This window comes from Brachypodium distachyon, chromosome 2 (genome assembly GCF_000005505.3).
Source record: "Brachypodium distachyon strain Bd21 chromosome 2, Brachypodium_distachyon_v3.0, whole genome shotgun sequence".
NCBI lineage: Eukaryota > Viridiplantae > Streptophyta > Magnoliopsida > Poales > Poaceae > Brachypodium > Brachypodium distachyon.
The window spans coordinates 48,968,593-48,984,116 of NC_016132.3; the positions used below are offsets into that span (position 1 = coordinate 48,968,593).

A 15,524-nucleotide genomic window follows, 5' to 3' on the forward strand; every position below is an offset into this window, starting at 1 on the left:
TTCTCATGTGCTGCACATTGTCATGGTCCCTTTCTGCCTTGCCCTTACATCATCCTTTGCAATCTCCATCACCAGGGAAACTATGAGTCCACTGAACATTCCAAGGTTAGTCTAGTGTTTGGTGAAGAGGTGGGCCGATGACCCTCTATGAAAGAATCGAGAAATCTTCTTTAGACATCCTCTGTAGCATTTCATTGTCTCACTTCAGGTTCAGAGTGGTTGATCTCCCTTTGCGTTGTTTGATTACAAACCGTGTCATCGATCGTGCAGGTAGAACACACAGCGAAGCCTTGGACTTTTCCTCGCTGATCTGGATATGTGCAACAGGTTTTGGTGTCATTCTTTGTCAAAACTTATCTACCACTTCTTTTTTCTGTTCCTTTAGAGTAGGTAGTTTTTGGAAAGGTGAATGACAAAAAGGGGCAGGTGTCTTCTTCATGCTAAAATATGTGCATCAGGCAAAGGGAAATTATGAGATCATGGAGAGAGTGACAGTGTGACTTGCAAAGTTCATCAAAAGAAACCACAAATAATATAGAGGTTGTGTTTCTATGCAAGATTAATATGATCAGACTGGCTGTCAAGTAAATTACTTTTCCAAAACAAACAGCTGCTTCATTTGCAAGTAAGCTTTCTTAGGGAATAATATGAAAGTAAGCTAGCTGCCTTCTGAAACAATTATACTCTCTGGAAAACCGCTAATGCCCTTTGTTCCCCTCTCTGTTCAACCGTGTTTGTTCAGACGATACATAGTTTTCATCTGGCTGGAAATATGTTCTGTTCGCAAGGAAATATGTGCCTTGACATAAATGCTCTCTGATGACTGAAAACTTATTCGCGGGACTTAACCAGTACTCCGTACTTTAAGTCCATTACCATATCTCACAACATAACTAGTACTACTAGTCTAGAAGAATTTGTGATACACGTCCAATGTTAGTACTTTCTCCGTTTCATATAAGTGACTCAAATTTATCTAAAAATGAACGTACCTATATACTAATATTTCGGCACTTAATATGAGATGGAGGGAGTACACGATGTTGTATTCGAATTCAAAATAATTACCTAGCTTTAATTTGTCCATGTTCTTCCTACTTTGCATCGAGAAAGTCAGACGGAAAACATGCACGACAGCTTAGTCAATTGCAATTTTTTTGCTTTATGCATCAACCTTTTTCGCTTTGCTGATCGTAAGATGGCCGACTTGATTATTCCTCCTGGGAACATCCGTTCTGTTGCTGTGTGTCAGCTGGAACGCACTAAATCGGACGGGAAAAAAAGAGGAAAAACAACAATGCGGAGTTGGAAAGAGTTTCTTTTTCATTTTATTACAAAAACATAAAAAAAACAGTCGTAGAAAGTACTATTGGCACCATAATCGTGGCTTATGGGAAAATGAGTGGAGAGAATATCATCTACCCCTGCTCCGTAGCATGAATTTTGAAGAACAACTCTGACGGGGCCTGACCGGACTCCTGAGCCGGCCCGGCACACTCAGCTACTAGTAGTACAGTTCAAGCCCTAAGCCGACACTTAGCTTCAAAGACACTACTACTGTTGCACGTACCGGAAGTCAAAACGCTTTCCGCTCCTTCCTGTTCCGGTGGTGCAGTGCTCGGAATGAAATCACACTGGCTATATACCTAGTCAACTTGCTAGCTTAGCTAAGCTTTTAGATCGATCGCTCCTTGGTCCCCATATAATGCTGTCGCCACTAGCCACTCGAATACCGATATACCCTGAGCCCCAGCTGATCGACCTTCAGAGCACATATATTCTGTCGAACTGACGTGCAACGAGTACGTTCCCGTCACTTTGCAGCCAATGGAAAAAGCCCGTGGAAACGCCACTTTTTGCTCGATTTTAGTCCCGTAAACCGCCCCGCCGGGTTACCGTGGACCAGGCACGTAGCAGCGGCTGTGCAGTTGATGTTTCGGAGCGACGAAAAGCACTCGGGCGCGCGTGATGATTCGCAATGCGTCATCGCCCCGGCCCAGCGTCCCGGTGTCGCTCTTGCCGATCACACGAGGTGCGCTCAGCCAGAGAGTCGAATCAGCTGCTCCTTCCGGTCAGACTTACTAGTCAAAATATTACATATATCTAAACGTTTTTTGCACATAAATACATTCGTATTTGAACAAATTTGAGATGACGACCCTCATGTCGGTGCACACGCGTCGTTCAGTACGTGCTGCTACGGTTTGGTTTGTGTACAGCTTCTGGCGTTCTGCTTGGCCGGGATGTACGACATTGACCGCTTAGTCTTTTCTCCTCTGTCGAGGGATGTTGCGTTTGGATTAGGTTGGGGCTCTCTTCAATTCCTTTTCCGCTGGAAAATCGGTTCAGATTTCGTGCCAGGTGTTTAGGTCAACCTACATCTTCTGATTCCTCTCGACTTAGACTTTAGAGCAGCAAGTAGCTGGATGGCTGATCGAATGGAACTTGACTTAATCTGGGGACGGGGAGCCGGCCGGCGGTTTAGCGTACGTGCAGTTGCCCGCTGGTTTGAGCGACCACTATTTAATTCATCCGCGATCGCCCAACCACGCTGAATGGATTAGTTCGAGCTGATGTGTTAGCGGATCCCGGAGCGCATGTTTAGCTGATCGATCAAGTGGTATATATGGTGCTTGTTGGACGATAGCGAAGCTATAATGAAACTAATCCTCATGGTGTATTGGTTGAGGAGAGTAATTACTCCTTATATTTTAAGGAACCTTTGACTGATATTGTTTCGTCACTTTTTCCCGGCCCCTTAATTTTTAACGAGTGGGATTTCTTAAGAGAACTTGAAATCAACTTTACCCTATCTATATGTACATGCACATGTTTAGATAATACATGCAGGGTAGCTAGTTGCCTTAAGAAAACTATCTTGCCAGCTAACAGTGCCATTATTTAGGGAGACATGCATGCGCGCAGTCAATGTGCTCAAATACGCTATATTTGTCACGGACGCACCATATGTAAAATGCTGAAGTGGAGCCTTAGATAAATAAACATATAAAAGTGCTTCCATCTTACAAGACGAGTGAAGAGGAAAGGGTTATTAGAGTAGGTATAGAAATTCCGACACAGTCCATGAACTAGCAGGGCGAATCATAATTAAGAATCTATAGCACAATATTCATGTGATCCATAGTGTATCTGTAGAAAATATTCCTCTGACTCTTACATCTAGGATGTACGTAGTAGTACTAACTATCAAATCGATTAGCACATGTGGTCTCGTCTCTTATCACTGTAGTTTTTGGATTTACAAACAGAAAGCACTTTATATTTTATTTTTCTTACGTATGTCTCTAATAATCTCAATATTCCGTAGTGAACTTAGCCTAACTCAGGTGGTTTGATCCCTTGTGCTACAACCTACAACTAGTCCAACTCAGGCTCAAGTCCTAAACCGGACATTAGGGTGCTTATCTTTATTTGCATTTAATTTATTCCAGAATTTAACGATTTATCCGTCAATCTCTTAAGATATGCCGGCTTAGTTTAACGTTGTGTTTCTCAAAATAAATAAATCAATATGCTGTAATTGTACTCCTTCCGTCCCATATTAATCGTCGAACTATTACATGTATATAGACATTTTTAGGCATATATACATCCGTATTTGGGCAAATTTGAGACAATTAATATGAGACCGAGGGAGTACTATTTTCGTTTAAACTCCTTTAATCACTTCGCCTGCAAACTAAACGCGTTGCACCATGAAGTCCCGATCGTTGCCGTGCCGCAGCCGTGTTTCCTAAATTCTTTAGCACGCATGATGACATGCATGCCTATCTTGACGTCCAATTGACACGAACACGCGCGCCGAACATGTACGATTTGATCTCCATCTAGAATTCCACCACCTGCGTACGTCGAACAGGTTTGTGTTCGATCGTATGACGAGCTAGCATCAATCAAGGATGGCAACGGCCACAAAACCTGCTCTAATGAACGTACGTAGCGTGGTGGCAGGTCTTTTCGGTCTCAAATGCTGACATTACAAGATAAAACACGCACCTTGTTTCTTGCCTTTCGAGCCAAATTCCAAAACGACCGATATGGCTTCGTCTTTGCGACAGTGCCACGTACTGGTTGAACAATCCAAGATACGAATCCGTTTCCTGGCCTTGAATCCTTGATCATATAGTACGACGACGTAACTACGTAGTGCACATTACTTCCTTTTTTTTTCTTTCGATAGAGTGTTTAACCTTTTCCCTTGCCCCTTTTTGCAGGTTTTTTCACTATTCCTTTCATTAAGGGTATTCAGATCCTGTGCGGTTAATGCGATTTTTTCTACTCCGTGTAAAAAGAAAGCACAAATTAAGTACTCTATCCGCGACAAGTAATATGGGTCAGAAAAAATACCACTAATTAATAAACCAAACATGAAAAGCTCATACATATATGTATTCATGAGAGCATTAGTCGCGTGCATGTTTCCGGCGGCCATCTAAATATTTTGAGCTCTGATTCTACGTAAGGACGTCGTCGCCCAACGCCACCCACCAACAGCGTTAGGAAAAACCACAGCGCGCAGCAACAGTTGACTCCGGTACAACGACAGCATCGCACAAATCTTCTTAATAGTTAATACCCCCAAAGTATACAAACCCTAACACACGCCCGTTCTGCCTTCCACGCATCCTTTGCTAAAGAGTATTATTTGCTCAAAATAATAATGCAGTGTATCCGGGAAGACGAGTCCCAACAGAATGCAGTACGTGCATAATGCACTACTCATTGAAGCTACAAAATTCTGGACTCGTCTTTTTCGGGGTTTTTTTTATCTTAACAAAATGGAGTCTGCTTTTCTCTAAAGAAAATACTGCTAATGTACTATGCTCACTGTAGCTACAAAAGTTAGAAGTGTATCGATATTTTTTCATCTTCTGACACTTGGGGCAAGGGCTCTGCCATTCAAAAGAAGACTTCAGAAACTCTGTTGGTTGCCCATTGCCTGCCATATGAACGAGATGAAACAGAAAAGTGAACGGCCCGTGTCATTTTCTCCAGCACATTTCCCCCACTCGTTTTACCGCCAGCCTCTAATCGCCGGTACTTAACTACTAAGCCCCCCTGTCTCGTCCCGGCATATATTGCTCTCTCCCGTTGCTTCCTCGGCTGGGCTCCCATTCCGACGCGTCGCGGGCGCCTTTTCCCAGTGATTCCAAGCGATTCATCGTGTTCTTTCGGGAGCCCCCACGGGTGCGTGCAAGCATTGCAACATTTGGGGGAGACAGGAGACTGGTGATAAGAGGTCGACCGGCTCGGCGATGAGGGGCAGCGCCTCGGCGGGACACCAGCGATGGGGCTCCGCGGGGACGACGCCGCGGTCGCTGAGCACGGGCTCGTCGCCGCTCGGGTCCGAGGACGGGGAGGAGCTGGTCGAGGTCACGCTCGACTTGCAGGACGACGACACCATTGTGCTGCGGAGCGTCGAGCCGGCGGCGGCCGAGGCCGCGGCGCCGTCGGGCTCCGGGACCTTGAGGCTGCCGCCGCCGCGGGGTGAGCTCGCGGAAGGCGGCGGCGCGTCGTCGTCGTCGTCACGGTCGCCGTCGATGCGCCGGACCTCGTCGCACCGGCTGCTGCAGTTCTCGCAGGAGCTCAAGGCGGAGGCCATGGCCCGCGCGCGGCACTTTTCGCAGGAGCTGACCAAGCGGTTCGGCCGCAGCCACAGCCGCGGGGAAGGGCAAGGGCAGCCGCCGCCGTCGTCCGGCATCGAGTCCGCGCTCGCCGCCCGCGCCGCGCGTAAGCAGCGCGCGCAGCTCGACCGCACGCGGTCTGGTGCCCACAGGGCGCTCCGCGGCCTCCGGTTCATCAGCAGCAACAAGGCCAACAACGCCTGGAGGGAAGTCCAGGCCAATTTCGATCGCCTCGCCCGCGACGGCTACCTCTCCCGCTCCGATTTCGCGGAATGCATAGGTACGTGCTATCCGCCACACTGCCTCCTCAATTTTATTCTGCTTTTGAATTTTAGTTCTAACATTGGCGAGAAGCGTGTGCAACTGTGCAGGGATGACGGAATCCAAGGAGTTCGCTCTCGAGCTGTTCGACACATTGAGCCGGCGGCGAAGGATGAAGGTCGACACAATCAGCAAGGAGGAGCTGCGAGAGATCTGGCAGCAGATCACCGACAACAGCTTCGATTCCCGCCTCCAAATCTTCTTCGACATGTAATTACTTGCGAGCTAGTACTCCCATTACATTAACCAATTCTGCAACTCATTACTGTTAGAAGTAGAAGAACAGCGTCAGCTCTATAAATTTTGTCATAATATTTTGCTTGCTTTCAATCAGGGTGGATAAAAATGCGGACGGCCGGATTGGGGAGGCGGAGGTGAAGGAGGTGAGCAACACTCCATACCCATGACGACATGGCTGGGCTTGTGCTTGGTGTTGGTGGGGAATTGTGGCCCTGCAGTACCTGCTTTCCTCTCCCCTTTATAAATTTGCCATTTGAGGATATCGGATCAGATTACTTATGCTTTGATTTGACGGCGAGTTTTCTTTTAAAATATTTGTTCGATTGAGCTGTCCATTCCTCGCTCGGCCAAAATCTGTTGAGAGGGTTTCGTACCAGACAGAATTAGGACTGGAGTACTTCTTAATTCTGTGTTCAGAGGGAAAGACGATTCTTAATAGTACTAATCAACAAGTAATAATACGGCAAGCGAGGGGCTTCAGAGGAGGAGGAACCCAGGGGAAGTAAGAGCTTTTGACATCTAATCAGAGTCGGTGAGCTAAACCGGCGGGGAAAGCATCTCTCAGCTTCACCACCAACTCGGCCATCCCTACCTGCCAGTTTCCAAGACACTCGATCGTTTTTTAGCCCTTCAGGAAAAAGGCAGCTTTCTTCTAGAACGCGGGTGTGTGTGTGTTTGAAAACCTTTGGAAACCTCGTGTGTGGCGTAGAGGAGTCCGCAAAGGCAGTAAGTAGGTGAGGGGCATTCCCGTCATGGTCCGCTGATGTTTTCCGATCCGCCCAAACCTGAAAGGCGTGGCGCTCCAGGTAGCTTTTGGATTGGAGCGCGTAGAGGGTGCCTTTCATTCTCATGTCACTGTGCATAAGTAGTTCAGTCAGACATGTTTTCAGCTTTGGTTTGGAAACTGTTAAATCATGTCTAATTAATTTCATGTTGTACTGCTCCCAGATTATTATGTTGAGCGCATCTGCCAATAAACTGGCAAGGCTTAAGGAGCAAGCGGAGGAGTACGCCGCTTTGATCATGGAAGAGCTTGACCCCGAAGGGCTTGGCTACATTGAGGTAAGCTTGTTGCTTAAGTATGCTACACCTGTCAAGTGTCATTACATTTTACAAAATGAGTTTGTTCGTCGACCACTTCTACCATGTCAGCGGTAATAAGATTAATCAACACTAATGTTATTTTATGGAGAAACTAATTAGGTGTTGGACCGCATATTAATCTCACGTTTTGTTCATGCATTGGCTGGTAAAAAACATGATAGGACATGCTTTGGGTGGTTTGATTGTAATCTAATTAATTTCAACCAGGAAGGATTGGCCTTGTAGATCGGAATTTTGGGATCGAATCTGAGTGAGTAATATTAGTTTTTTATTTGAGAAAAGAGTAGTACTCCCTCCATTCTTTGTACTAAATTAGCGACACTTAATATGGGACGGAGGGATTATTAGTTTAGCATGTGGAGATGTATGCAATTTTTCTCTTGACAATAAGCTGATGTTATATATGGTCATCAATGCACTCAGTTTACCGTGCTCCTACTATTTGTAATTTGTGTATAGTTGTATAAGTAAATCTTCTTTTGTTTACTTTAACCAAGAAAACCCGCTGCATTTAGGAGCAGTTGACCTGGATTGTCTGTTTCGGCAAGGTATTGGAGTAGGGGGACATAGGGTCGTATCAGTATCATTATTTTTTTTCTTTCTAATCTATTGCTCGGGGATGTCTGCACTGTGCACCTCAACCGGGCAAATAACCTACTCTTAAAACTTGACAGCTGACACCATGTCTGCAGTAAAGATCTGCTCGTCACATTCAAGGGCCCCAACTACTTGCATTGAAATTCACATTATTGGAAAATCAAATACAGTGCTGCTATCCCATGGCACTTCTTCCCCATCATCATTTATATCAAGGTTGGTGAGCAGCTGTGGACCAGCCAGCATCCTTCCATCTCTGCTTTGCCTCGTCCCCCTTGCCTAGTTCTCAATGCCATCCTTGCTGCCCACAGCTCTTTGCCCTACCACTTGTGTTGTGATGCTACAAAAACGTTCAATCATGGTTCCATTTCACTTCGGTCGGCATTGTTCAGGTGCAAGATTATGCGAGCTGGTATAAGCACTTAAGCAGGGCGTCAACCAATTGACTGTCCGTAGGAATATAACTGTGGAGTTACATCTTCAAATCTCTTCACGACATGGTTTACATATGCGGATGTGGCCACGGATGTTTGGACATTGTAGATCCACAAATTTTTCTTTTTTGTGTTGACTACAAGTAAAATATTTCTCTACGAAATTTCACTGGTATATGGTTCACATCCATATGTATATTTAGATTTTTTTTACACTTTCAGATATGGTTTTTGAATTTTTGAAAAATTATTTTTATTGTGGGCTGGTATTTAGACCTTGGTTGGATTGTATTTTTAGTGGAGGCTGGTATTTAGTTCCACTACAACAACCCAAGCAGCCCCTTAGGGGTTTTCGGGCCATACAATATGGCCCTTTTTTCTAACAATATAGCCATCGGAAAATACATTGGCTTTTATACTGCCATGTTAGGCTACCGGCTACATCTGTTGTGGGCTAGCGCCCTAGCTAGTCTCCTAGACCAGATTCAAGTCAGGGGTACGCTTACACATTTTCATAGTTTCTTCCACATCATGAATATTCAGGATAAGAAAACATGTGCAATTTATAAGAGATTATACTTATAAATGTCAAGTAAACTATCTTCCTCATGTTCCAAATTTTTTTGCGAGTATTCTCATGTTTCAATTATGTTAGTTGAACATGCTATGCACATGCACAGTTACAAGTCTAGGATAAGATATCACTTTGTTTAACTTGGAATAGCCACTTTGGTTTTTTCTAGAACAAACTCTCCTCCATGACTAGTACACGGACATTAGGACAGTGGGTAGATATCCCTACTGGACGAAACCAACTTTTATTTTTAAGAAAGGTTTATTATTTGCTCACGGGCTATTTTTTTATCAACTAAAGACACATACTGTCATTGCATCAACGGTTGCAAGTTTTAATGGTTTCTGAAAAGTACACTGTTTTGTTGGCATTTCAGCTGTGGCAATTGGAGACACTTCTATTGCAAAAAGACACGTACGTAAATTACAGTCAGGCTTTAAGTTACACAAGCCAGGCACTGAGCCAAAACCTGGCATTAAGGAAGAAGAGCCCAATCCGCAAAATAAGCAGCACTTTGAGCTACTACCTGGAGGACAACTGGAAACGCTTATGGGTGCTTGTATTGTGGATTGGAATAATGGCTGGACTCTTCACCTGGAAGTTCATGCAGTATCGTGACCGGTATGTCTTTAATGTGATGGGATACTGCGTCACAACCGCAAAAGGAGCTGCTGAAACTTTAAAGCTGAATATGGCAATCATCCTTTTGCCAGTATGCCGTAACACCATTACTTGGTTGCGAAATACTAGGGCTGCACGTGTATTACCAATTGATGACAATATCAACTTCCACAAGGTTAGCCATGTCATTTTCCTCACTTTCGAACATAAATTAGACTTTCATTGTGCAGGTATATTAGAAGTTAAATCAGTAACATCTGTACATGTAGATTTGGTTTACATATGAGGTTGATTTTTGCTGACAGGGAAAGGAGGGCAATATATTTCAACATCTCTAACATCATGAAATTGACCAAAATTTTCAAATTTTGTTAAGTTGCACTAAACTGAGAGTTGAAAGCAAGTTGCACCAGGCACATCTACACACCCTTTATCTTTGAACGAAAGTTGTAAAACAAGTTTTTTTTTTGCAGTGGCCTACTTTATTCTATTCCAAACTGACTGATAGTTATTTAACTGTGATAAGCAGTACTCTATCTCAAATATGTTAGTTAACCCTCAAAAAGGTTTTGCTAACATCCGCAAGTTACAGAGATATTAGTCCTATGTATATTAACTCAAATCAACTTAGAGAGGCCTAAAGGCATCTATATTTCAGATAAAGGAATTACCTGGTAGATATGCTGCATCATATGGAATATTTTTACCAGTTTGGCCAGCTCAAAACTTCCCCTGCAGCATAAAATTCAAAAATAATAACAAAACCTTCTGTGTTTGTTGTAACGGCAGACTATTGCAGCAGCAATTGTGGTTGGTGTAATTCTCCATGCAGGGAACCACCTTGTATGCGATTTTCCACGGCTTATACGTTCATCTGATGAGATGTATGCTCCTTTGGGCAAGTATTTCGGGGAACCAAAACCAACATATCTTACATTGGTCAAAGGAGTGGAGGGCATCACTGGGCTAATCATGGTCGTTTGCATGATAATTGCTTTTACTTTAGCAACTCGGTGGTTCCGCCGTAGCCTGGTAAAGCTTCCAAAACCATTCGACAAACTAACTGGCTTCAATGCGTTCTGGTACTCTCATCATCTGTTCGCCATTGTGTATGTTGCTCTCATTGTTCACGGCGAGCAAGTGTACCTCGTTCGTGTCTGGTACAGAAAATCGGTAAGATATTTATGTATTTATCTTCATTCTTTGTACTTGAAACAAGTTGGATTCCTAAGATTCTTATATTTTTTTATTTTGATGCAGACATGGATGTATCTTGCAGTGCCTGTATGCTTGTATATAGGGGAGAGGATTCTAAGGTTCTTCAGGTCTGGCAGTTATTCTGTCCGACTCTTGAAGGTCAATCCAAAGACATCAGAACCTTGAGCATTGATTCTTTGTAGCCTCTACTAATCCAGTACCCTTTATCTGCAGGTGGCCATTTATCCTGGTAATGTTTTGACGTTGCAAATGTCCAAACCTCCCACATTTCGTTACAAGAGCGGGCAATATATGTTCGTTCAATGTCCAGCAGTGTCGCCCTTTGAATGGTAATTGTGGCTCTCAGTCATTGCTGAATTGTACACTTTAGTATTTTACTGGAACTATGGCGGGCTTAAGACAGCCTAATCAACTTTATTACCAACAAAAAACCTACTTCAGGCTGCGTTCCAGTCAAAAATATATAAATTGTACACTTTATATCTACAAAATGTAGACTGGGTGCACTACAATGAACTTTGAACACTTCTTTGTCTCTTTCAGGCATCCCTTCTCAATTACTTCAGCACCTGGGGATGATTATCTCAGCATTCATGTTCGACAACTTGGTGATTGGACACGGGAGCTCAAGAGAGTATTTTCCGCAGCTTGCGAGCCCCCAGTGAGTGGAAAAAGTGGCCTTCTTAGAGCAGATGAGACAACTAAGAAAACGTATGAACATCCCTATATTTCTCATCTACCTTTGTGCTCTGTGCACACTTCACAATTTATAACTGCATTTGGGTAATGCAGCTTACCCAAGCTTCGGATCGATGGGCCTTATGGTTCCCCTGCTCAGGATTATGGAAAATACGATGTTTTACTACTTGTTGGATTAGGAATTGGTGCGACACCCTTTATCAGCATACTGAAAGATCTGCTCAACAATATCATCAGAATGGAGGAAGAGGAGGTATGTTATATTATCCCATATCTTCAGTCACCATCTTCATAATCACACAAGTCTAACTAAAAATCATCATCTTATCATTATTTCCTTTTTTAGCTTATTTTCCACTCACAAGTATAACTACAGGACGTTTCTACGGATCTTTATCCACCAGTTGGTCGGAATAAGCCACATGTTGATCTGGGCACACTTATGAGGGTTACCACGAGACCAAAGAAGGTCTTAAAGACCACAAATGCTTACTTTTATTGGGTGACACGTGAGCAAGGCTCTTTTGATTGGTTCAAAGGAGTTATGAATGAGATTGCTGAGTTGGATCAAAGGGTAAATATATCAATTGATTATTAATAAGTTTGTTTGCGATACAGTTTGTTATCTTCAGAAATTTGCAATAGGCGTGTGGCATTGTACTCACAGTTACCATTTATCCCTGCTAGAATATCATTGAGATGCACAATTACCTCACAAGCGTTTACGAGGAAGGGGATGCTCGGTCAGCGCTCATCACTATGCTTCAAGCTCTGAACCATGCCAAGAATGGCGTTGACATTGTCTCTGGAACTAAAGTATGTATTAATGGAGGATATTATTAACAACTTCTCTCAGGCTTTGAAGTAAAAGCCATTACCTGACTATTTATTACTCCGTAGCATAAAGGGTTAAAAGAAGGCGCACTTCTGGGTTGTATAATATGCTGCTACTACTTCCATTTGACTACCAGAACTCATTTTGCAGGTTCGGACACATTTTGCAAGACCAAATTGGAAAAAGGTCCTAGCTAAAATTGCCTCCAAGCATCCATATGCCAAGATAGGTTAGTATAAATATTACAGCCTAGGTAAACTACTTCCTTCGTCCCGTATTAAGTGTCGCAACTTTGTCTAAATACACATGTACCCGCACACTCAAACGTGTCTAGATACATGCGCATCTAGACAAAGTTGTGACACTTAATACAAGACAGAGGGAGTATATTTTATTTATTTAAGTCATGGACTTATGGAGATATATACCTGTTAACAAGAATTTTATCTACCACTAGCTATCGAAGTTATCTATGCTAGAGTTTTTAATATTGCGTACACAGATATGAAACTTCCAGTGGATGTGTATGTTGGGAGCAGTAGGAGATGACAGAACCTGAAATTCCAACCATTCGCTCTTTCATCTTTTGCATATGTGACCAAAACTGCAAACTACTCTCCAGCTTGGATTAGGATTGTAATACCAATTTTTATCTAGATAGCTCATAATCTCTGTTGCACACAGGTGTATTCTACTGTGGAGCTCCAGTCCTGGCACAGGAACTTGGCAAACTTTGCCACGAGTTCAATGGGAAATGCACCACAAAATTCGAGTTCCACAAGGAGCATTTCTGAACTCAAGTAAATACTTGACAGGAAACACGACTAGATTATGCTACTTGTACATCATTTTTGTCCTTGTATATTCTTCTTTACAAAGGAAAGGCGAGACCAAGATGGAGATGCAGCCAGAATAATTGCACAAACAAGAGGGGTTTTGGGTAATCATGTAGAACTACATGCGGCGTCCATCATGGCTTCGGCAGCATGAACCTGGTGAACCTGCTAGGAGATTCGTCCCATGGTCTCGAGCCAATGTACAGAGACCACCTGAAGACCTTGAGCTTCTCCTGAATTTAGTTGGGACTAAGTAGGACGGTATAGGAATAGGAAATAGGAAGGGAACCACGAGCCGCAAGGCTAAAGTAACTGTACTACAGTATTTTCTTTTCGTGCAGCCGAGTGTAGGCAAGAAGTGCGTTTGTGCTTGTATCTCAAATACAGAAAACGAAAAGAATAGTGAATAGAAGAGGTAGTATACTCGAGTGTTTGTAATCTGTAATTATACAATGCTTCAGTAGAACAGTGGTGATTGGTTCAAGGCCGGGGGTACCACGCAGGTTCAGGTGTGCGCCATTGTTGTGGCTCGTGACCGAGTTAGTGACTGGGAAGGAAAAAAACCTTTCCATAACAATCTACTCCTCGAATGTTGTTTCTTTATCTAAGCCTCCAAAACGCTAATGCATGTTGAAATCTGGAACCTTAATGATGCACTCATGGACTCACCTGCCCTGCAGGTGCGGAGCTAGGGTTTTAAACATGGGTACTGTTGTTGTTCTAGAAAACAACAGGAGTACGGGGTGCAATGTTCGACGGCACAAATGTGATAATAGTATGTAGGGGGTGTATGCCGGCTTTATAGCGAAGGTCGTCGTATACTTTGGACAAGTTGACACGTATATTTTTTGAATACATTCGGTCGATCCTGCGGGTACGACTTAGTCCTATTTTAGGACCCGAGGTCAAGTCGAGACTAGGCTCGACCCGAGCACTCGAGAGCGGGCTCCTTAGGTTGCTCTAGCCCCCCCCCCCTTTGATCTTATTCCAATGGAGTGTGTATGATACATGTCCTCATGGGGGGTATTTATAACCTAGGGATCCATGACAAAAAACCATGGCTATCCTTGGGGGAGAGGAAAAGTGAGGGTAAAGTGGTAAATTCACCCCTAGAGTTTTCTTGGCCCCTACTCTAACTCCTTTGACCATGGCATGGGAAGCTTGACCCTTTGACTCCTTTGACCGGTGCTTAGTTGGCATGGCTATGCCTTGTTGGCAATTTGACCGGTTTTTGGGATTTGTTGACTTGGTCGTCGCCATGTAAGATTATGGCCCGGCCCATGTAATAATTTTATTATATTACAACAGTAGCCCGCTTGAGCCGGAGGCATTGAGAATGCTTCCAGGTCAACTTCGATGTTGGCAGCATGTTGAGATTCTTCTTCCGATACCTGGAGCGCAACTCTCCTCTGGGTGAGCCACCGGCTAGGAGGTTTCACGAGGAAAACCGGCCTAGGTGGGCTTGTTGCACAAAACTTGTGGTTTTGTGAATCTTGGCGCATCCCAAGGGGTCCTAGGGATTTTTTGTGCGGAAAATTAGGGCCTCAGAATCTTCGGCATGGAGAACCACCGGCTAGGTTAGTTTCTCGACGAGAAACCAAGCCTAGGTGGGTTCCTTTGCGAGGCTTCGCCGGTCGTGAAGTCTATTTCCGAAGGAACAGATATTTTCGAGGTCTTCTTTGTAAAAAACCACGGCCACGAAGGCCTTTCTGGCGAAGTTTGGAGATCGGGGGGCTTCTTTTGTAGGAGGATTAAGCTGCCGGTTTTTTTTGCGAACTTTTGGCTTTCCGAGGACCCCGGCACGAAATTTCTGGGCCGCCAAGGGGCCGCCCGTGATTTTCCAAGTCTTGAGGGTCTTTTCTGCGAAAAAATCCTCTCCGTGGGCGCGCGGGCGGGCGTTTGGGCCGTACCCGGCTTTGTGGGCCTTCTCGAGCGCGCGGGTTGTGTCCAACCAGGCCCGGGAAGCTCCTCTTTTTTTTTTACTGCTGCTAACTGGGCCGAGGCCCACCCGACCCGACCGGCCTGCGTAACGGTTCAGGGGTAAGTGGCTCTGATTGGATAGTCGTGGATGTGCCAAAGCCCTAGATCCGACATGCCCTATAAATGCCTTTAGGGCTATATAACTATTTAAATAAAATAGTTTTTCAACTCCAAATAATTATCCAAAAATTATGGGATAGCTTATTTATGCAATAAACCCTATTGGTTTGAAGATCCAAAGCTCAAATGGGGGAAAACCCTAGGGGTTTAAATTGAAATAAAACTTTTAAAGCCTTTTTGAGATCAAATTTGAATTCAAATGTGCAATGGAGCTTGGCGCGGGAGCCTCTTCCGGCTCCTCTCTCGTCCCCGCGTCTTCGACGTCGGAGCCGAGATCGATCACCGCATCGCCCGCTCCCG

General features: G+C 44.2%; 1 protein-coding gene across 1 annotated transcript; it reads left to right on the forward strand.

Moving 5' to 3' along the window:
• Positions 1 to 5,095: 5,095 nt before the first annotated feature.
• Positions 5,096 to 13,608, forward strand: LOC100841738 (respiratory burst oxidase homolog protein A). The gene is made up of 14 exons (XM_003569694.4): positions 5,096 to 5,925; positions 6,017 to 6,176; positions 6,301 to 6,349; positions 7,155 to 7,268; positions 9,292 to 9,711; positions 10,326 to 10,709; positions 10,797 to 10,892; positions 10,968 to 11,083; positions 11,298 to 11,465; positions 11,547 to 11,706; positions 11,830 to 12,027; positions 12,141 to 12,269; positions 12,439 to 12,517; positions 12,973 to 13,608. Exons 1-14 carry the CDS (start codon positions 5,277 to 5,279, stop codon positions 13,080 to 13,082), a joined length of 2,832 nt encoding a protein of 943 aa, XP_003569742.1. The 5' UTR covers positions 5,096 to 5,276; the 3' UTR covers positions 13,083 to 13,608.
• Positions 13,609 to 15,524: the final 1,916 nt, after the last annotated feature.

What these genes read in the sequence shown, in the direction of transcription:
- LOC100841738 (XM_003569694.4), top strand. Translation starts at nt 5,277, where the DNA reads ATGAGGGGCAGCGCCTCGGCGGGACACCAGCGATGGGGCTCCGCGGGG. An exon ending in GGGAGGCGGAGGTGAAGGAG is followed by an intron (nt 6,350 to 7,154) that starts GTGAGCAACACT and finishes TACTGCTCCCAG; the next exon opens with ATTATTATGTTGAGCGCATC. An exon ending in GCAGTGTCGCCCTTTGAATG is followed by an intron (nt 11,084 to 11,297) that starts GTAATTGTGGCT and finishes TGTCTCTTTCAG; the next exon opens with GCATCCCTTCTCAATTACTT.